Source organism: Zootoca vivipara, chromosome 9 (genome assembly GCF_965207765.1).
Source record: "Zootoca vivipara chromosome 9, rZooViv2.hap1.1, whole genome shotgun sequence".
Taxonomy (NCBI): Eukaryota; Metazoa; Chordata; class Lepidosauria; order Squamata; family Lacertidae; genus Zootoca; species Zootoca vivipara.
This window is the reverse complement of record NC_142592.1, coordinates 29,894,754-29,918,635: the sequence shown is the minus strand read 5'-3', so window position 1 is coordinate 29,918,635 and position 23,882 is coordinate 29,894,754. Positions and strand designations below refer to the sequence as shown.

The window sequence follows — 23,882 nt, the reverse complement described above, 5'->3', positions numbered from 1 at the left end:
ACCGTACATACCATCCTATACTTGGAGGTCTCAGGGCAGTTCACAGAAAAGATATGTGCTTTAAAAAAGAATCCTACATAACCCCAGAGTCTTGTTCTGGGAAATTATTTTTTCTCCCACATAGATCAGTTTCTTCTTTTTTTATGGTAGTAAGGACAACCACATCTAGAAACCTATTTTTGACTTTTTTGGTCTGTACCATGCACATCGCAGGTACAATAATGCTAACATAGTCCTCCTTTTCTACCAGGGTTAAACATGAGCATGCATTCTATTTCTGAAAACCGTGAGCTATGTTCTGCCTGTGCAAGGACTTATGGTGGCACAGCAGAAGTCCCTCCCCTCCCCACCCCCCAAAAAATGCTCTGGAAAAGTTGGGGAACCCCAAAACAGACTTGGGAGAGTGTAGGGAGTTGAGAGGAAGGGAAGTTCTGTTGCACAAATGGAAGTCCTGGTGTGGGACAACTCTTTTGTATACAGCCCAACAATTTCAGCATACACTACTCAGAAATGAAATGAAATGAAATATTGTAATTCCTTTAGTACTTTGCACAATATCACACATTTCTGCCTTTGAAGGATAAGCTGATGATGCATCTTTAATGTGTACAATATGGCTGTTTCTGGGGTTGATTATAATATCATACTCCAAAGGTTCTCTGCATGGCTGTGCATAATAAACAGCAGCACTCTTTGCTCATATTTCTCAACCAATTATGCAACGGCTGGATATTTCACAGCATTTACAGCTGGGATAATTATAGCCCCTACTCTAAAGTTTTCATGAAAGAAATGTTTCTGACCTCTGCATCCTGGAGGAGAACTTTAACAACATCACTTTTCTTGCCCCACAAGCAGTCTGAAAATATATTTTTTGATGATGGAAACCATCTGATCACTTCCACAAATAATGATACTTGTAACTAGAGGTGTCAGTTGAAATGTCAATGTTTGTTTCATGAATCTAAAGACAAGGAAGAACAGCAATTGCAACAGTGAGCTCATTGGGTGTAACCTTGTAAGGTGTCTGGTTTCTCAGAGGAAAGGTGCAAGGCAATGGGAAGTAGAATATGTGGACTTGAGTCCCTCCACTGAGGTATGGTTTAGTGACACCGCAAGAGGTGTCTTATCTGCAGCAGTGAGTTTGGAGAAAAAGGAGAAGCAGCAAGCCTAGAACACAGGAGTCTGTGCTAGAGAACTATATAGTACTGTCACCACACAATCATACAGTCAAACGAAAGACTTATGAGGGGGCACTTCATACATTCCATATGAACCCAGTGATTGACTGCCTCAGCTCAGTAGACCTGAAGGAGCGTCTCCACCCCCATTGTCCGGACACTGAGGTCCAGCGCCAAGGGCCTTCTGGCGGTTTCCTCACTGTGAGAAGCTAAGTTACAGGGAACCAGGGAACCAGGCAGAGGGCCTTCTTGGTAGTGGCGCCCACCCTGTGGAACACCCTCCCATCAGATGTCGTGGAAATAAACAACTACCGGTATATGACATTTAGAAGAGATCTGAAGGCAGCCCTGTTTAGGGACGTTTTTAATGACTGATGTTTTAATGTATTTTAAAGCTTTTGTTGGGACCTGCCCAGAGTGGCTGGGGAAACCTAGCCAAATGGGCAGAGTAGAAATAAATTATTATTATTATTATTATTATTAACAACAACAACAACAACAACAACAACAACAACAACAACAACAACAACAACAACGTATCTTTTTGCCATCTGAGGAGTCCCCCAAGTGTGCAGAAATTCCATTTTTGACTGGATGGCTCTGTTTAACTGCCCTACTTATAAGCATGGTCACCAATTTCACTTTTAGAACACATAGTTTGGGTGCCCAATGGAAAGTAAAGGATGGGGTGAGCAATAAGGAAATCTCTATCACAATAGCATGTGACTGCTGAACTCATGGGCCAATTGTGCAGATTCCTGCAGTTCAGTTTTAATCTTTCTCTTCTTCTTTCTTGAGGGAGTTAATCTTTATGAAATACTCCCCTTGATACCTGAGGCTACTGCAGAAGTGCTTTGTGATGTCCACCCCAAAAGTGCTATTTATGCATATGATTGAAGATATGTTTTGTTTCTTTCCAAGCTTGTCTGTTGTCATGCAGCAGAGAATTTCTTTAGCTTGTTGTGCTCTAGGTAGTCACTTTGTCAAACTTTCCCTGACCAAAATACCTGACAAAACTACTGAGTAAAACTGACTTCTCTGTAAGAGGGACATCAAAAGTAATCTCAGTTACCAGAAATTCAGTATGGGAGATTCACTTCTAAAAATCAGAAACTTGGCCCTCCTTACCCCCTTTGTTTTGCTGAATTTCAGTAGATACAGTAAAGATCCCAATAATAATAATAATAATAATAATAATAATAATAATAATAATAATATTTTTTAATTTGTACCCCGTCCATCTGGCTGAGTCTCCCAGCCACTCTGGGCGGCTTTACAGTTGCAGAACAGGTGTTCATCCATAGGAGACACCAATAATAATAATAATAATAATAATAATAATAATAATAATAATAATAAATACTTGTTTATTTTTTCTTATTCCAGTTTGGTTGGTTAGAAGACACTGATTACTCTGTAACTGAAGTTGAGAGCTCTATGACTGTATTTCAGAATTTTGTTTTAAAAGGATAATCATCATGCATTTAAATAAGGTTACATAAATTTGTCCTGGCTCGTTTAATAAGAGCAACTCTGAACTCATTTAACATTACCTTGGGGGAAAGGATCAATTACTGTCTAGACCATCTAGGGATGCATAAACTATAGTAATCTGGTCTGTTTCAAAAACAAAAAAGAATCTCAGCTTTTAGGTTTTTAGTTCTATCCAGAACTTGTTTTCTTGTTAAAATACTAGTTTAGGTAAAAATAAGATCATTAAAATGATACCTTAAGCTACATTCTGATAATAGAAGGATGTTTCCAACAAACCCGTTCCAAAAAATGTTTTAAAAGATAAACAATGTGTGATGCTATAACTATGGACCACCAAACAATCCCAGAAGACCTTAGGAATCTCCTAGGAAATGTGAGGGTCAATGCTGCTTGTCCCCCTGATTCCTGCTAATGGTTTTGTCTCAGGGGTGCCAGAAGCTTGGCTTGCTTGAAACAACCGAGTCTGTGTGCATTGTCTTCTGGCTCAGTAGTGGAGGCAAGTACAGCCTGAGGATTTGAGACTTATGTGGGAACAGTGGATGGTCCTGGTGGGTTGAAGCTAGGTGAGATTGGGGGCAGAACCACACCATATTAAATAAGTGCATCCAACACACATTTAAAGCACACCCACCTACCCACCTGAAGAATCCTGGTGTGGATCTGCCCAGAGCATAGCTGTCAAGTTTTCCCTTTTCTCGCGAGGAGGCCTATTCAGCATGAGGGAATTTCCCTTTAAAAAAGGGAGAACTTGACAGCTATGGCCCAGAGTTGGTTTCCCCTTTGGCCTTTCATTGGCTACAAACAGTTCCTATCACTTTTTAGTTACAGGTAGGTAGCCATGTTGGTCTGACGTAGTCGAAACGAAATTAAAAAAAATCATTCCGGTAGTACTTTTGTTGTTGTTGTTGTTTAGTCGTTTAGTCGTGTCCGACTCTTCGTGACCCCATGGACCATAGCACGCCAGGCACTCCTGTCTTCCACTGCCTCCCACAGTTTGGTCAAACTCATGTTCGTAGCTTCAAGAACACTGTCCAGCCATCTCGTCCTCTGTCGTCCCCTTCTCCTTGTGCCCTCCATCTTTCCCAACATCAGGGTCTTTTCCAGGGAGTCTTCTCTTCTCATGAGGTGGCCAAAGTATTGGAGCCTCAGCTTCAGGATCTCTCCTTCCAGTGAGCACTCGGGGCTGATTTCCTTCAGAATGGATAGGTTTGATCTTGGGACTCTCAAGAGTCTCCTCCAGCTCCTCCAGTAGTACCTTAGAGACCAACTAAGTTTGTCATTGGTATGAGCTTTCATGTGCATGCACACTTCTTCAGATACCATCACAGATAAAGATCACTTTTTAGATTAACCAGCAGATTGAATGTGTTTGGAGAGCAGACCTACCCAAGTTGCATCCTTTGCCATGACATAGTCATCAAGCCACAAGTGGTTGCCCATCAGTGTCTCAATGTCTTGGCTTTCTTGCCTTCCTGAGACTGCAAATATAGTGATTGTCAAGCAACTGGCAGGCCACAATTTATGTCCACTAAGCTGCATTTGACTGAACTTGAGACAGTGAACTTCTTACCTATGACACCTACATTTTCCGTTTTCGGTGTCCTTGCAAACAATGTGCTTCCAGTTTTGTTTTGTTTTTTTAAGAGATGCTTCTGTTTTCTTTTTATGTCCATCTTGGGCCTCTTACCAGAGAATATTAAATGTTGTATTTTCATGAGCCTATTAAATATTTAAGCCTTTTTCTGTAGTCACTGTATCAAGGGCAGTCTTGTAAGTCCTGAAATCAATGCAAATAAGCTAACTGAACCTTAAAATCTGCTATTGAACCCTCTGGTTAGACGCTGTATTTACATAGCATTATATTACGTGGCAAGGGGAAGTGGAAAAGAAGGTGATGAGAATAAAAAGCAGCATATTTTTCAAAGGTTACTGGCAAGGTAAGGAAGACATTTTTATAGCAGCATGAAACAAATAGGAATAAACTTTTGCTAGCCTCACTGTGTCCCTTCAGAATACAGTATTAAAACTGATAATTTCTTGAACGAGCAATGAAGTTTTCAGGGATTTTTCAACACTGCAGTCAGTGAATCCAGGCTGTTGGGGGAATTGGGAGCAGTTCCCGGATCGCCCATACATGGTGAGATGAAGGATAGCATTTTGGGCTATTTGCCGTGCAGGGACTAAAAATGTGTGAGGCATGGCGAGAAGCTGGGGTGCTTTGCAAATAAATGAAGCAATTTTCTTGGAACACTTTTTGAGGTTTGTGTTTTGAGGTTTGCTGACACATCCCCATCGCATGTAGAACAAAATGTGTGATTCTGAGACTCTACACTTGTATACCCTACGATAATTCAGCTTCACTTCTTTTTGGTAGGATACTTAACAGAATATTCATAGTAGGTAAGGAGACAAGGAGTTCAGATGAGCAGTTAGTTCATCATTACCATTGCCTTGTAAGGGATCCAGCATACGGCTGCTGCCGAAAATGGTCAATCTTTGGCAACACTACTACTGGTATTACAGAAAGGTGTCACTTCACAGATCTATTAAAATACACCACTTAATTCATCATCAGATCTCATACGGTTTATACTTTCCAGGTTTAAATCAATGCTCTAATTTTTAAATTCTCATATTTATTAAAAAGGCTGCTTTCTAATTGCTATATATATATATATATATATATATATATATATATATATATATATATATAACAATCTAAAACCAATGGTCATGCAGGAGAATAATCGAATAGCAGTTGTCATGTAGCCCACAAGGCTTTTGCGCTTCAGAGTTTATATATGATTTATATTGGCTTGCTTATAGCTAAGCATCTGCAAGCAGAAAAACTCTTATCTGTTGATAGAAGGGATCCTGATTCAGTACAGGATCCCACCAGCGGAAGGAAAAGGAATCAGTTTTTGCTGAATCCCCTATAACCCAACAGGCCCCTGTGTTTTCTCTCATGCTGTTCTCAAGACCCCCCCCCAATAATAGAAGAATTTTTGCCACTGGAATTTACATGACTTTTGTCCCTGTATTATGAACGCTGTTGGATTCTATATCCCACCAGTCAGACCTTTGCAATAAAAGCTAACTATATTGATTTCCATAGAGCAGTTTGGGTTTCTGCCAATGTCGTCAGGGTAAATTGCATAGGGACATTGCACATGTCAGTTGAAATATATCTGTTTGTAACTAAAAATAAGTTTTGTCTAGCATTTAAGTGTTTCTTGGAAATATTATTCCAGTTTTTGTTGGGAGTTTTTCTGGGAGGCAAGGCCGTGCAAGGCCATGAATCATGATTCCAGTAGCTTCTTGTTCAGATTTCACCGGAGCCATAACCTTCATGGATGGCCTTTGCGTAAGCCCTGCATCTGCATTAAGGGTTACAATACAACCTTGCAAGGTTGTTCTAGGGTTCATGGAGATCCTATGTAGGAGTATAAATAAATCCCAAGTAGTTATTTCTGCTACCGTTACTATTGCTGAAGAGTGCTATCATTTGTAGCCTGAAACAAGAGGATCATTTGTGAGTATATGCGAACAATTGGCAAGCAGCTGCACCAACTCCACCTGTGCCCTATTGCTGAATGATGCAAACAAACACGGATGACTCATGCTCAAGGCTCATTGCCTTCAGAACAGGCACAGATGGGAATAGATGGGTAAGCAGCATCACACTGGATGAATGACCCCGCCCCCCAAATGAAAGACGATGTGTCATCCATCCTAAATCATCACCCTTTTTTCATCCTTAATAAAAACCATCTTATTGAGTCGATTAAAGCGGCACACATTTCAAAATGAAAAGGTGATGGAAGGTGATGGTTGCATGCCATGCGACACGCATCCCAGTTAAATTAACAAAGTGATTTTGCTTTGACCCAGGACTCTGCTATACAGCTGCAAATAAAACGTTTTCAGTGTGTTGTGAAGTGCAATGTACTAAGGTGACACTGGATGGCGACAGTGAGCTACGGCAATTTCAATGTATTTTTCAAAACTTTTTTTTTTTAAAAAAGCATTTTCACAGCGTTTTTATATGTGTGTGTAGATTCCACCCCTGTATGAGCACCATGGAAGCTGCTCAAGTGCACATGTGGCCACATTTTTACTACTTTCTCAGCATGTGGCCGTTTTAGTTTTTAGTCCATCTATGTTGACTTCCAGAAGCAGTTTGAAATTGAGCTGTCACCTCCCCCCCCAAGATGGCTACGCTTACTTGAAAAGCCACTCACGCCTCTTTCCCCTAGTATGTGTGTGTGTGTGTGGTTTTTTTTTTTTAAATAGCTGAAAAGCATTCTCAGAGGCCGTAATTAAGTGTGCAAGAGGTATGGGCTTGCTTAACCCTTACACGTTTCTTTTCTGCTCTTTTATGTTCATTAGCACATGCCCAAAGCTGCTTTCACACCCATGGGGAAGAGAAACGGAATTGCCATCACTTTTCCACCCACAGGAGAAAAACACCTTGGGTTAGGGTTTTTTGGGGGGGTGGGGGGTGGGGATGCAGTTTTTCCTGCTGTACTTCCACTCCTGATAGCAGCCTCCAAGGCTGCTTTTCCATAAAGGCGTGGGAGGGAACCAGGGAAAAGACACATGTAACATGTCCTTAAACAACAGCGCATAATAACATTATCCGTGTTGAGTTTCGCTTCTGGTGCAGAAAAGTAGCACAAGTTGACTCAAAACTACAGCTGTATGAAAGGGTCATGAGAATGAGCCCCAAGACACAATGCAATGTAAGCAAGGATAAATCTCATTTTGTTGGCGTCAGGGCCGTCTTAAGCACCTCTGGCGCCCTGGCACCGTGGTGTGACGGATCCCTCTGGCGCCCCCCGAGCCGTTTCCCAGTGTGGCAGGCGGCTGGGCGCAGCTGCGCAATGGAACGGCCAGCGGGCGGGCGGGTGCAACTGCGCAGCGCCCCCCCTGGCGGGCCGGCGCCGTGGCGCTCTGCGCCACCCAGCCTGGCCATGGGGCGGCCCTGGTTGGCATGATAATCATTTGTATGAACTTTCTGTAATTATGATTGCCTATTTTATTATTGAAATAATTTGTATACCAGGGTATGCTTTTGTGCACAAAATATGCTTTTGTGATGTCAGAATGAAGAGATTAAAAACATAATGCGTATATTTGTTTCTAATAAGAAGCTGTGTCATCTTCCCTCCCTCCCTATCCCATAAATGCATGCCAAGAACGTAGCTTGGATTGGATAAGATTGCAAGGTTATCGACCATTCTGTTACCAAAATTAGGAACATCTTATCCCTATGGCCTTCCTTTCTCCCTTCTGTTCTCAGGATGTCACTTGGTAGACTGTGGAACAGTGCAGTCACTTTGATGGTGATGGTGATAGTGATATACTGGGCTCCTTTGAATTTCTTTTGCAAGGGCAACAGATATAGGCCTCGTTTGTTCTGTATCCTTAAAGGAGTATCATATGATGCTTAATTCATGGCTTTGGCCAAAGAATCCCGGGAACCGTAGCTCATTAAGGGTGCTGAGAGTTGTTAGGAGGCCCCTGTGGCTCTGTGTGGGGAATAGGGGATCCCTAAAAACAGTCTGTTGATGATTTACATTTTCTCTTGCTTCTTTTCGTGTTGTTCTGCTTTGTCAGGAGTGAACAGGATTGTGGTGACATTGGCATTTTGTGTGTTCAGACCCAGAGACCTCCCCCCTAAATAAAAACACATTTGACTCAAATTTTAGTTTGCTTTTTGGCAGAATTTGGGCCACAACTTTATTGATTACAGAAAAGTGAGTGGTTGCATAGGCTCTGGTTCGACTAGCTCCCTGCACCCTTGCAGGTAGCACTGACCCAGAGCTTCATCATAGGTCAGTCAAGGGTGAACACCTGAGGTAGGTGAAAAGCCCGGGAACAGACTCTGTTCACTCCCCAGATGCTCCCCTGGACTCAGGCATGGGCACAAACCCCTTCCGGGGGTTGACCAAACCAAGTTGAGTCCCACGGAATACCCTTCACATAGGGATGGTGAGACCGTTCTTCCATCCCTATCACCTGAACCAGTATGTATCAGCAACCTTACAAGTTGTGACGATTTGCTATGTGGCAGGCGAAACCCAAATGGCAACAGCCAATCAGCCAATGGGGAAAATTCCTGCCGTGCCCCTGTCCCAACGACAGACGACACATGACGGCATAGCAAGATCAATCGCAAAATGCCCTAAAAATAGGGAGAGGTGGGCGGCTGTTCTGATACACAAGCCAAAAGAGGAAGCTCTGGGACACGTGCATAGGTATATATAGGTCCCTCGATCCGTTTAGACTGCACCCATTGGCCAGCTTAAACCCAGTGACAAGGGACCTACCAATTGGGTGTTGTGGCTATCCAACAGACCCACCCACAACTAGGAGGTCAGTTTCCAGGTCTCACTGCAACATGTGGCCTCTTTTAGGGAGGACAAGATACGCCAGAAGAATTTAGCGGAACCATGGGATCAGCCTACAATTTGTGGAAGTTTCCATATTTTTGCCCCTTTGCCCCTAATAGCCCAGTTTCACCTGGGTGAGCTAAAATACACATTGGATTCCATTTTAGTTCAGCAAAATGTGTGGAATGTTGATTAGACTGATGTCCTTTCAATATTACAAAGAGTTGCATTGTTGCTTCCATATATACTTTTATAGTCTGTTGTTATGCGAAGATTACAGCAGTATATTTTCAAGAAAGCAGCTAACTATAAGGAAAAGACTTTCCTTACTGAGGCTCTCATTTCCTGCAACTTACTTTTGACTTGATCTTTATGAGCTTCCTGCATTGACCAGTTCAGTATTTTGCAGCACTTGAATGCAATGGTCCCAGTTCAGCAGGGACTAAGAGACACTTTAACACCCTGAGGTGAAAATTAGGAATAAGGAAATGCTCTGGAGTTTTATTTTTATTTTAAGCATTTACCAAGTGTGACCTGGATTTATGGTTGTGATTACTTGATTGTGTTAAAATTAGGAGTGCTCTAAGCAGATTTTGGGGAGGGTTTTTAATGTAATTACTAATGATGCTCTGTGGATTTTATAGTGATTATTACTCTGTGCCCTTTGTGATAACAGCTTAAGCGAGCTAATTTTAGGTCTGCATTCTGCAATAATTAAAATGAAATGTCAAAAATGTATTTAAAGATACAGAGATAAATGCATCCTTCAAGATGTTGTACAGAAATAGTAATATTACTATTTCTCTTCTTGTGCAATCTAATTATATACAAAGTTTATAGTCTGTCATTGTTATAGTTCTTTATCTGCCAAGTCTTCGAAATTAAGAACAAGTCATAGTTGTCTCTGACTTCCTGGTTGAGGTTTAGTCCAGGTACAGGTGACAGTTGACCTTTGAAGGGTTTACATCAATCTGTTTTGTGAAGTTGGTTCTGGGAAACATTTTACAGCCTATAACTTTATATGAGGGTGGAATAGGTAAAAAAGGAAAAGGAAATGACTGCTGGACGGTTAAGTCTAGTTAAAGGCGACTATGGAGTTGTGGCGACATCTCGCTTTCAGGCCGAGGGAGCTGGCATTTGTCCACAGACAGCTTTCTGGGTCATGTGGCCAGCATGACTAAACTGCTTCTGGTGCAATGGAACACTGTGACGTAAACCAGAGTGCACGGAAATGCCGTTTACCTTCCCGCCACAGTGGTACCTATTTATCTACTTGCACTGGCATGCTTTCAAACTGCTAGGTTGGCCGGAGCTGGGACAGAGCAACAGGAGTTCACCCGATTGTGTGGATTCGAACCGCTGACCTTCATTGGCACACCCAAGGGGCTCAGTGATTTAGACCACAGTGCCACCTGCATCCCTCTGAAAGGTGGAATAACCTACAATAAATAAATAGGTCAATATTCTTCACACAGCTGCCTCTTCCAAGGTGCTTCCTTTTTACATTACCTGGAGGGGTAACAATGCAAATGGGTTCACTGGAGAATTAACTTTCTGCTGTCCCAATTTAGTCTATGGGTGGTAACCTATGAACTAGTTCCACTAGCATAAGGACTTTGGGTCAACCAACCCAACTTCCTCTTGCTCTTCATTCCCTGTACACCACTAAATCTGTGATGGGTTTTCTCGCAAACCTCTGGAGCAGATGCAAGGGGAAAGGGAAGGGAAGGGATGTTCCTTTGCACAGTGGAAATCCTTGTTCTGGTACTACTTCACTGGATGTTGCCCTACGCATCTTTATTTAATTAGGGATTAAGGACATTTTCATGCCCTGAGGTGATGTAGGAGGCCAATTGAGCACTGCCACCCACTGTCACTGCAGATGTGCGTGTGCAGTGTGTGAAGACATACACAACTTCAGTGAAAAAGTAGTAAGAAATGAAAAGCTTAGCATTGTGGTAAAAGTATCTGAAGTCTGCTGAGCAGGGCCGTCTTAAGTATATCCGGCGCCATGGTGTAAAGAACCCTCCGGTGCCCCACCCCCTGTTTCCCAGAGTTCTAAACCTTTGCCCAAGCCTCTGTGCCGATCGCTCTTCTCCCGCAGGGGCTTGGGAAGGAAGCTGCATGCCCGCCAGCCATATAGTTGGCGGGCCGTAGCTTCCATCCTAAGCCTCTGCGGGGATCGCTCTCCTCCCATGGAGGCTTGGGAGGCAAGCTGCATGCCTGCCAGCTATATGGTTGACAGGGTGAAGCTGGTGGGTGTGCAGGAGGGAAAGGGGAGGCCACTGGCAAAGCCGCACAGCTCCCCCACTCGCTGGGGTGCCCCCGAGAGGCCGGCGCCCTGGCACAATGTGCCAGTAAACCCAATGGGAAAGACGGCCCTGCTGCTGAGAATCTCACCAACATGCATTATTCAAATTCAGGACATCTCTACATTTACTAGAGTTCTCCAGAGTGTTATATGTACAGTATATTATAAAATAAAGTAAAAAAGAAACATGAGCCTTCAGGATACCTTAGAAATAATATTTGATTGCTGACATCCTGTGTATTGACATAAGCATCTGGTTGGTAGCTGTGGCAGCTATATGCTGGACTAGATAGGCCTTTGGTCTAATTGCCATCTGTGATTAAGCCCTTCAGGCAGTTCATAGCATTCTGAAGTTCATAAAATCAATGCTGGCTAAGGTATGTGGTAGAAGCTGAGCACATGATTTTCAACATGTTTCTTAGCTGCCATCTCTGTTGCAGAAATGCTAGATGTATACTTAATAAGGAAATGTTTTAGTTCACTAAAAAGGTTTTAATATATATTTTTTTCTGAGAAGGTGAAGCCAAAACAGCAACTTTCCTTACTGATGCTTTAATAGACCATTCCGGAAACCTTATAAGGATATATACAAAAGCCAAAATGAACACAATCCCGAGGCTTTGCATAAACAATGCTACATTTTATTCAGGAACCTTCATTTTGCTTATCAATTATGACTAATAGTTGTCACATCCTCTGTCCCAGAAGTTATTTATTCTAATCCCAAATATGGAGGGGGACACACTGTGCAAACTAGACATAATACGGATGACCCTTCGCATTGGCAATAATTTTCGGAGTTACTTCCTAGAGAGTTTATGAATGGAGTCAGTACATCTGGCTTAATTTAAGCCTTGACTATAGTTTCCCAATAAAAGCTACTTCTAAAAAGTCTATTTGCACGATGCTTGTTTTGGTGTTCCAACTGGGGTGACCAGCAGTTGAATTCTTGATATCTATATTATTAGAAGCAACCCAATGGGGAGTCTTTCACTCAAGCATGCTATAAGTTAAGCTGTATGATAGTTCTCATTATGGTTTTTTAAAAAAACTCTCTGATTCTGATAAGTGTCTAATTTATTTTTCTTTGCAGTTCATTGCGTTTGCCTCTTTATTCTTCATCCTACTTTCAATCACAACCTTTTGCCTGGAAACCCACGAAGCATTCAACACCATCAAAAACAAAACAGAGCCAACAATTAATGGTTCCGAGGTGGTTCTGCAGTATGAAATAGAGACGGACCCTGCTCTGACGTATGTCGAAGGAGTATGTGTGGTGTGGTTTACATTTGAATTTTTAGTCCGCGTTGTTTTTTCACCCAACAAACTTGAATTCATCAAAAACCTCTTGAATATCATTGACTTTGTGGCAATTTTGCCCTTCTATCTCGAGGTGGGCCTCAGTGGGCTGTCCTCCAAAGCTGCTAAGGATGTGCTTGGTTTCCTCAGGGTGGTCAGGTTTGTGAGAATCCTGCGAATCTTCAAGCTCACCCGACATTTCGTGGGCCTCAGGGTGCTGGGTCACACGCTCCGAGCGAGCACCAACGAGTTTTTGCTGCTGATAATATTTTTGGCATTAGGAGTATTGATATTTGCCACCATGATCTACTATGCTGAGCGAATAGGAGCCAGACCCAACGACCCTTCTGCTAGCGAACACACAGAGTTCAAAAACATCCCCATTGGTTTCTGGTGGGCTGTGGTCACCATGACCACTCTTGGCTATGGAGACATGTATCCAAAGACATGGTCAGGGATGCTAGTGGGTGCTCTGTGTGCTTTAGCTGGGGTGCTGACTATAGCCATGCCTGTGCCTGTTATTGTCAACAACTTTGGAATGTACTACTCTCTGGCCATGGCGAAACAGAAGCTTCCGAGAAAGAGAAAGAAGCACATTCCACCTGCTCCTCAGGCAAGCTCCCCTACATTTTGCAAGACAGACTTGAATACAGCCTGCAATAGCACACAGGGGGAAGTCTGTCTGGGCAGAGACAACCGGCTGATGGAACACAATAAATCAGGTAGGACACCGTCCGAAACGCATGTCTGGTATGTTTGGCAGTACAAGGCGTCAGAAAGCATCGAATCTTTCTGCAGCTAGAGGAGGTAGTTGACACACCTCTCCCGTCACTCACTGTTTGTATACGTCAGTCTTGTAGATGGCAAAATAGTTACAGCATATGATGTATGATGTTCCCAGATCTGTGCATTGCTGGTCTGTAGTGTTTGCTAGGTGTTTCGTGAACAGTGCTTTTTTGTGACAGTACTCAATGGTACCGAGTACAATCACCTCTTTTTTTTTTGCTGCCTATAGCAGCCATTTTGTGCTGGCACCCACAGCACTTTTATCAAAACAGAAGTACCAACACCTCATTTTTATTCATTTATTTATTTTTACCAAAAAGGAAAAAAAGCACTGATTGTGAATGCTGAGCTTCCTTTAATTTTCCTTCTTTCTTCATAATTCTTTTGTTTTACTGGTGGCATCTACTGTTCCTTTTGCCTGTTGCACTGTACAGTGTTTCGTTTCGTTTTCTGCATGCCTGTTCCTGTTACAGCTGTGCCTCCATTTTGTTGAACTTCATGGCGTTTTGCGTGGTGTTTGTCTCTACTGTCTGCTTTGTCTTCTTTTGTTGGCTTTGCCTGTGCCACACTGGTGGCATGAAATACCAGAAGTGGTATAAAGAAACATTCATTTAAACATGGATGATTAATCTGGGCCTACATTCAGTGCAACAAGTAATACAGAAGGGCGTTCTCTAGATTTCAAGGAGAGCATTTCTTTTTTCTTAGACCTAAGGGAACCGGTGATGCTCATGAAATTACAGTTAAGCTCAGACTCAAATTTTCTTACTTAGAAACAAGAGGTCCATTTAATTTCATTTGAAGCTTCCCCCCTGTTAGGATGCTTAGAACCTCACATCTCCTTGTAGGCAGAGGTTACAACATGGACAAGATTTTAACTAACCGTGCAATTCTATAAATGCCTACTAAGAAGTAAGTCCCACTGAGTTCAGTGGAGCTTATTCCCAGGTAAGTATGTATAGCATTGCAGCCATGGTGCTGTAATCTTAGAGACTTTTCATCATTATATTTAATATATAGAAGCATAAAATTTCTCCTGGATCAGACCAAAGGCCCTTCTAATCCAGCGTCCTGTTCAGCCAAGATACAAATGGGAAGACCACAAGCAGAGCATGAACACAGCGGACACTTTCCCCTTGTGATTCCCAGTACAGTTGTACCTTGGATCCTGAACGCCCTGGAACTTGGATGTTTTGGCTCCTGAACGCTGCAAATGTTCTTTTGGAACCCGAATGTCCGATGGGGCTTCCATGACTTCTGATTGGCTGCAGGAGCTTCCTGCAGCCAATCAGAAGCCACTATTTGGTTTTTGAACATTTTGGAAGTCGAACGGACTTCCGGAATGGATTCTGTTCAACTTCCAAGGTACGACTATAACTAGTGTTGAGATGTATACTGTCTCCAACCCTGGAGATAGTATGTTATCATCATGGCTGGTTGCCATTGATAGCTGTACCTTCCCCATTAATCTCTCTTAATTCCTTGTAAAGCCATGACTACATGTTGTGGTAGTGAATCCCAGAATTTAACTATGCACAATGTGAAGAAATGCATTTTTTCTGTCCTGAATCTTTCAGCATTCAGCCTCATTAGATGGTCCCACATTCTAGTATTATGAAACAGAAAAAAATCCATCTTTCCCTACTTTCTCTGTAGGATGCATAATTGTATATATCTTGGTGGTTTCCCCCCTTTTTAAACTGCATTCCCCCCCCAAACCCATCCTCAAATATTGTAACCCTCCATAGAACAGTTGCTTCACCTTCCTTGATCATTGTGGTTGCCAGCCGTTTAAATGATAAATTACTGTAATGATTCACAATGCTCCCCCCCAATAAAATAAATCAAAGTAATAATGGAGATGCAAAGAGAGAGAAAACTCCTGATTTCTGGATTTATGGTCCCAGTGATTTGTCTTTTAAGGATATCACTGAAAATAGGTGCTCTTACGACTCCACAGCTATCACAGCTAATTTCAAACTCCCTTGGAGGTAGTGAATCAAAAGTGTTTATACTGGGAGTTTTCCTGGGGTTTGGGGTGGGGATACTAAATTTGAATATTTGGGAAAGTATGGAAAAATCTTGGAAGAGATTAGATACAGGGGTTGGAATATTCTGTGCTTGATTAGTACATACCAAAATGACCAAAGTGATTAGGGCCACCCTGTTTACGGGTCAATATGAAGTCCTCAGTGTTCAGTTACATGGCAGTGGTAGGGAAAGGTTATAACAAGAGAAATCTTGAGAAGGGGGAAAAATGCAATAAGATAATAAAATGTGTCTTTTCCCTTTCCAGTGCCTTTAACATCTGGCTCTCCAGATGTTGACAGAGCAATTCCCAGCAGCCCCAGTTTGCATAACCAATGGCCACAGATGACAGAAGTAGCTGGAGGGCCAGAGGTTTCCCATCCCCATTTTAAATTCTAGAATCATTATGGTTAGCATTTTAAAAGTAATAAAATAGATCATTGTTCTGAAATATTAAAAGCCCTATTATCATGCCAAAAGAGCCTATTAATCAAAAACTGTGGATGTTTAAAGAGGGATTAGGCATTTTAATAACTATTAACTGCTCTACAGCAGGACCTTTTACTTCCCCCTCCCCAAGCTCTATTCGGTATTGCCACAGATAGCTTTTAAGATGGACACACCATGTGAGTGTAACTAAAGGGAAAATAAAACACACCGTTTGGTTTGCTAATCCTTGCCTAGGCTGCAGCCAGCCAGACCACATGAAGAGATTAGGGCTGTTCAGATCACCCTCAAACCAACACACAGCCCAAAGCACAATTACCCTTCCAAAGATTCAGTGTGGTGTAGTGGTTAGAGTGCTGGGCTAAGACCTGGAAGAGGCCAGGGTTAAAATCCCCACTCAGCCATGAAGCTCGCTGGGTGACCTTGGGTCAGTCACTGCCTCTCAGCTTCACAGGGCTATTATGAGGATAAAACAGATGGGTGGGTGGGAAGCATGTATGCCATATTGAGCTCCTTGAAGGAAAAGTGGGATATAAATTTAGTAATCAATCAATCAATCAATCAATCAATCAATCAATCACACCTCTCCCACTTTTGCAGCTCAGTTCTCCTACCAAACAATGTACAAGCATTGTTTGGTAGGGGGGGGGGGAATTGTGCATAACATTGCACACATAAAACAGCATACCTAAATGCATTATATAAGGGGAATCTGCTTGCAAAAATTTGCACTTTAGCCAAAGCTGTATTTTGTGCATTTTAGTAAAAATCTGTGCTAAAATGCTGATGAATTTCCATGTGGATTTTATTTTTTAAAAATGCAAATTGCTGCAGAAATGTGGAGAACTTTGAAACGGGAAAAAGGAGAAACCGAGAGAACCCAAAACTGACAGTCTGATCCATGCCTACCTCTGTGTGTACATGCACTATTAGAGAAGCAACAAGATTCCTCCCTAAACTTGGTGCCATGTGGAAGGGAGAGCTATTGTCCTTACCCTTAACCCAACATGGCACCCTGTGTGCTTCTTAGTGAAGGACCACTTAGTCATGTGCTACTCATGTAATAGTGTTCAGCAGACCTGCACAGCCTGTGACCCAGCAAGCTGTGTACTATGGTTTGCAAAACAATCCCAGGACCACAGAAAAAAGAGAGGTTTATTGAGCTTTTGGCAGGCCATAGGACATGGTTTGCCAGCTGCGTTCAAGTTGGGCTTGCCTGATGTGAAGTCACAACTCAAGCACGGTCTCTTACTCTTGAGTAAGCGCCCAATATATTAGTTAGCAGTAGACCCAAATAAGCTATTCCATGATTACATGTGAATTTATTTTAGTAGTGGATATGAGTGTGCCATCTGTATTTCAATATTTAGTACTTACTATTATTATTTGGCAGCAAAATCTGACTTGTTTTTAAGTACTGAAGACACTGAGGCAATGAGTATAATATTGAAGATGGCAACCGTCTGAAAGGCCAAAAATCAACATTAAAATATTTTTTCCCTTAACCAAATAATACAGCTGTGCAACTTTGTTCCATTTCTATATTAACGAATGACCATGAACGGCCATCTCTGCCGCTGCCCCCCAAATATCAAGACCTAGTAGTTTTTTTAAACAAACAAACAAACACATATTAACTTAAGTAGCAGGCTGTCAGGCAAGTTGTTTGTGATGTTTCGTTTCCTCTCTGGCTATATTATGTAAATGGGCATGGTGCTTTAACCAGTGTTATCAGGTGAAGACAGTTCAGAAAGTGAGCAGCCACTGTCACCTGTGGAAAGGCTCCCACCCATCAGACGCTCTAGTACCAGAGACAAAAACAGAAGAGGGGGAACATGTTTCCTACTGACAGCAGGTGATTACGCGTGTGCTACTGATGGAGGGATCAGGAAAGGTACGGACTCTTTCCTTAGACTATAAAAGTTCATCCAACACTGTTCTGCTGAGTAAACAAACCTGGAATGAAGGAGATGCGAACAAATGCTATGTAGGAAACATTTTATTCAGACGAATGCATTCTTCTTCTTCTTCTTCTTCTTCTTCTTCTTCTTCTTCTTCTTCTTCTTCTTCTTCTTCTTCTTCTTCTTCTTCTTCTTCTTCTTCTTCTTCTTCTTCTCCTTCCCCTTCTCCCTTCTCCCTTCTCCCTTCTCCCTTCTCCCTTCTCCCTTCTCCCTTCTCCCTTCTTCTGTTGTCCCTTTCTTGCTTCCTCTTAAATAATGGTCTTGGCTCATCAATCAATCCAAAGATTGTTTCTGATAGGTGTATCATTCATGCTTTCATTTGTCTGTCTTGTACATAGATAAATGTAATTTAGGTCATGTTCATTAAATCACTTTCATAACAGTCCTTTAGAAATTGCTTTGGGATGTCTTAAATTCCAGTTAAGGACTCACTTGTTTAATTTAGTAATGGTTCAGTAAAGAATGTATTGTACAGTGGTACCTTGGTACTTGAAAGGCTTGGCTCCCGAACATATCAGCTCCCGAATGCCGCAAACCCGGAAGTATGTGTTCCGGTTTGCAAACATTTTTTGGAAGCCAAACGTCCGACGTAGCTTCCGCTTGAGTGCAGGAAACTCCTGCAGCCAATTGAAAGCCGTGCCTTAGTTTTTGAGCAGTTTCGGAGTCGAATGAACTTCTGGAACGAATTAAGTTTGAGAACCAAGGTACCACTGTAGTTCTAAAGGCCAGGGCCCTAATATGCAATACACTTAGTATTTTGGAAAACATTGACATTGAAATGTGAGGCTTTGATGCCATAGGCTAATAGGCTAAAGGTGAACCCACTTACCCAGCACAATATTGCTGCAGGTAGGCCAGTGTTAAATAACTGTTTCCCATGACAAGCTATGGAAAGGTCAATGGCATATTTGCATTTTGAAACAACTGCATACATGCATTATTGAGTTTCAGTCCAAAATGGCCTACCAGCTGTGTATACATGAGTTTTTTAAAATATAGCTTTCTCAGTCATCTTTCTTGTCTTTCTTTTGGGAAATACTGGTGGTGGTTGCAGCAATCGTGTGCTTAAATTGTGGGTGTCTTTTCACATGGGGTTGGCTCCCCCGTTTGAGAACCACTAGCCTAAACAAGATGTGCTTCCATCTCTTTTCTGTCAAGCAGAGATTTGTGTGTATGGGGAAGCCCCATGAAGATAAATGGGACTTCACTCCCAGGTAAACTTGTTTAGATTAAGGCCAATTCACAGTTTTGGATTTTCAGTGTGCTGTAAGAACTGTGGTCCGCTTTCCATGCACAACACTCTGTGACATTAAATAGTAATGCTGTTCTGTTTTAAATAAAGCACCCATATCTTGCTTTAAAAGTAGACACTTTCACAGTATCTGTGAAATGAAAATGTCTGGGGGTGCAGAATTCTACGCTATGGTGAATGTTGCTCTATAATATGTAAATTCTGGTTATTTTAGGCTTAAAAGAAGCCATGCTTTGTTCCTAGAATATCAGTAGGATCGCAAATAGTATGTACTGCATAGATCACTAAAAACCTACATATAAATAACACATTTTAATGAATTGCAAATCAGTTAAATCTTGCAAACAAGACACACTTTAAATAGTATTAGACAGAGCGTCAGATGCTAAATCAAAGCGCTTCTGGAGAAGATTTTAAAACAATACATAATTTATTCCTCTGCATTTATGATTGCAAAATAACTTCATAAAATTAGGTAAGAAATGATTGTGGTTTAAAATATTAAGAACTGGAATTGACACAATATATATATCTATATACCTGTATATATCAAATGCTTTCTTCGTCTGTCTCGCTTATCACTCTGAATTCTACTACAACATTCTCTATGTGCTATAATTGCAGTTCTACTAAAACCAGTGGGCTTGTACTAAGTATACACCCCAGCTCATTGGATTGGCCTTAATAAAATTAAGTATGTAAATGGTCTGAATTCATTTAATGTCATTAGTAAGAATAGCACCATTTTATGTTTTTCTCTGTTGTTGTAAATAGTCTTAGCACCCTACTCTCTTAGAACCCAATGAGCAAGAACGATTACATTGCATTGCAATTGTATTGTTTGACTACTTTCTGGTTGAACTCAACTGATTTCTGTGCATTTTCTCGTGAAGGCTACGAAAAATCCCGAAGTTTAAACAACATAGCTGGCATGGCAGGCAATGCCCTGAGACTGTCTCCAGTGACATCACCCTACAGCTCACCTTGTCCTCTGAGACGCTCTCGGTCTCCCATCCCATCTATTTTGTAAACCAGATGGCATCAGCTGGCTACATAGCTTTAACTGAAGTGCTGTTTATCACCTAATGGAAATAAGTGTAGCATTAGCTGTGGTTTCCACTAATACAAGTATAAATATTGTGTGATATAACTGTCAGAAGCAAGCAATGCCACTTGGGTAGCTGGAGATCCCAATTTTGCTTATAAGATCGTCTAAAGTAGATTCCCCCCTCACCTTTTACCTGATTTTGTCCTATCTTACCACAGCAATAAAAGGGCAGTTAGTGGACTTCACTGGCCAGTACAAATAAATAAGCGTATTTTCAGGGAGAGACAGTAAAACCAATGTGCTTCCAATTGAAAACCATTCCATTGGACCATTTATTGTGACTCTAACCCATCTCGAAGATGTCTGGAATCTTGTCTTGATTGCATAGAATGTGACTTCAGTCTGATCATTTGCATGGACCATACTGTCTCAATCACTTGAAATCCGTCTTGCAGACTAACCAAGACCACAGATGGCTCTGGATTGTGTGGGTTTGTTGTTTTATTCATTGTACCATCTTGCTGAAATCAGAAAAAAAAACCACGACCAACAGGTCCGCATGTGGGATTGGGCTGTTTTTATTGTGCTGCTTTTTAGTTCTTTTTATTTATTTATAACTCCCCCCACCCAATAATGTCTATTTCTTGATTGAATAATTTTGGTACTGGACTGATGTATCAGAGTTCTGAATGTTTTCGGTTGTTTGCACACAGATAACTGCAAAGAGGTTGTCATTACTGGTTACACGCAAGCAGAAGCCAGATCTCTTTCTTAATGGCTTGGGGAAGGCACAAAACATGAAAGAAAGGTAAACACCATTCAGGCTTGCAATTTTAAGAGAGCAAGTGCTGCTTGGCCCTATAGTGATTTCTCTTCTGCAGGGTTCTTCAACATTTTCAGAGGCTGAGTGCCATGTAAAAGCAAGAAGTATACTGGAGTTTTAATTTTATTTATTATTATTTTTGCTATAGGTATAGGAGGGCAATAGTTTTCAAAAGGGTTTTTTGACCAGCCTTAAACCTCTTAACTCCCAAGCTTTCACAATTTTGTTTCCGTCATATATATTTTTTAAAAGATGCTTTGTCTTATATGTTGTTTCTGTTTGTCTGTCTGGTTGACTGTCTGACTGTATTTTTCATCTGTCTCCATAAAGCACAGTTGCCTTTTTCAAAAATGCTCCCTTCATATAAGATTAGCTGCTAAATGCATTTCCTTCTTTCCCCCACTTTTTGATATATGTATCTATGCATATCTCAAGTGTAAGCTGATATCCTTTTAGTGAGCACTTCTTTGACATTTCCCCCGAGTGTGGGATTTAGCAACGGTTCTGCCATTTCAATAGGGTTCCTGCTTCAATCCCACACCCTTAGCAATCTGCATTCATTCTTGTGTTGAGACTTTATCCCCTACATCAGCTTTTTCTTTACAATAAAACAAGACAGCCTTGTTTATGCAACATCATGAATGCAGTCGCAATTACGACGTTTTGGGCTGGTGAGGAAAACACCCAGCAACGTAAAAGCCTTAGAAATATAAGGGGGTGGGGTGGGGGTGGGGAGAAAGAAAATCAAACAGTGTCATAAGAAATCCTTGAGATTGTTGAAAAATCCCTGATTTTTGTATGTTTATTTTTGTTAGGAAAAGAAGTCTATTTGACCATGTAACATATTATTCTGTATATAGCCTAGCATGAACTGCATGTGAAAATTTCTTGCACAAGAATGTATTTATCAGTACTTACCTTTCTGATACATAGAGATGTACATTGATTTAGTTTTGGTAAAGAGCGCTGGCAGATATAGATTAATGTAATGTATATACTTAATATGCAAACAGCTTCTAGCAAAGGAATTAATATCTGGTGCTGCTGTTATTGGCTACAGTGTTATACAGAATTTATCATGGATTTTTGACTGCTGAAAAAGGGACAATGGAATTTAGCCATACCAAGGACTGTACTGGAAAGAGACTGCTCCTCCTGAATGGGTCCTGATAATCACCTGCCGCCTTGAAGAGATCCTTCCAATTTCCTATGGAAGTGGAGCTTGTTATGGGGATTAAGGACCAATTGCAACTGCCGCCGCCGCCAGCAGACGCAATTATTAGTCACTATTGATGAATCAGCTGTACATAGGTTGTGTGTGCATGGAATATCAGCTTTAGTCATCTATGCCAAGAGATGCTGAATTCAAAGACATCATCTCTGAGACTCCACGGGGAAAAAAAAAAGGCCGACACACCTCTCTGTGTATTCTTCCTGGTCCCTACAGTAGGTTATGCTGTGGATCATACAGAGGCACACATGTTTAACAATAGTGATGTAAACGCTGTCTGTCATAGGTTTCCTCATAACAACTGTATTTTTGCAAAGTTTGTAACTCATGAACGTTCCTGGCATGGGATTTTGCTACAAGTCTTTATGCTCTCAGTTCGCCATATCTATATTTTTATGAATACTAGTGAACATGCCAATGTTGTGGTTTACTTTTGAAATGGATAAGAAATATGTGACTGCAGACATAAACAGTAGAGAGAGAGAGAGAGAGAGAAAGAGAGAGAGAGAGAGAGACCACAGTCTTTGTCTAGAGTTCTATAGAAGCGTGTGTGTTTTTTTAGTTCATTGTTACCTCAGACTTTAGGTATTGAGAGAAATAAAATACTGGCAGTAAAAATATTATAGGTTTTTTAATGGAAACTATCACAGAAACAGCATCAGTAAATATAAAATATAAAATAGATCCTAAAAATGTATATTTTGCATAAGAGAGATATTCTTTACCTTTTTGTGATTTTTGTGGCAAATTGTTGAAGTCTATTCTATGTCTATGATACTTTGTAGCCGGGTACTGTGTAATAAATTACATTCTCTCCATCCTGTTCAATAAGACCTTCTCCAGAAACTGTGTGTCACCCTGGTATTTTGAATGTAAGGACCTTTCCCACCTCTGAAATTCTGTATTGTAGACATTTTTGTGAATATGTCAAGGTGCATGCATAAGCCTGGTAGAAGCCAGTGGCCATGTAACTAACAGAAATGGAGAATAAAATTCAAAAGATCCAGGGAGGAAGTTGGAACATACCTTACAAAAATGTGGCTTATCATCTTTCTTTAGTGTTTCCTGTTTTGTCATTCCTTCTATCTAGTTCAAGAGTGCATGGCCATTCTAATTGTTGCTTGCATCTTTCTCACAAATTTTTTCGGGAGTAAACCAATGTCCCTTGGTTTAATGAAAGAGGAGAGACGGATGGAAGGGGGAACAGGGGTGAAGCTCATCCCTCTCCTAATTGTTACCCCTTAAACAAATTACTGCCCGCCACTAACTTTTAGCTCTGTTTTATACTGCTCACTTATAATTCCCATATATACAATCATACCTTGGTTTTTGAACAGCTTAGTTCACAAACGTTTTGGCTCCTGAACGCCACAAACCCGGAAGTGACTGACTGGAAGCCGAACGTCCGATGGGCTTTCTGTGGCTTGTGCTTGGCTGCAGGAGCTTCCTGCAGCCAATCAGAAGCCGCACTTTAGTTTCTGAACGTTTTGGAAGTCAAATGGACTTCCAGAATGTATTCTGTTCGCCTTCCAAGGTACGACTGTATGTAGCATTTTCAGATTCTTAGCTGTGGAAGTCCAAGGCAGCCCAGCTCTTAAGAATGGGACCTTGAAGGCTTCCTCAGTT

General features: G+C 41.4%; 1 protein-coding gene across 1 annotated transcript; it reads left to right on the top strand.

Moving 5' to 3' along the window:
• The first annotated feature begins 5,976 nt into the window (after window positions 1-5,976).
• On the top strand, window positions 5,977-23,285 carry KCNC2 (potassium voltage-gated channel subfamily C member 2). Its single transcript, XM_088651895.1, has 3 exons — window positions 5,977-6,039; window positions 12,475-13,402; window positions 20,916-23,285. Exons 1-3 carry the CDS (start codon window positions 5,977-5,979, stop codon window positions 20,975-20,977), a joined length of 1,053 nt encoding a protein of 350 aa, XP_088508021.1. The 3' UTR covers window positions 20,978-23,285.
• The last annotated feature ends 597 nt before the right edge of the window (window positions 23,286-23,882 follow it).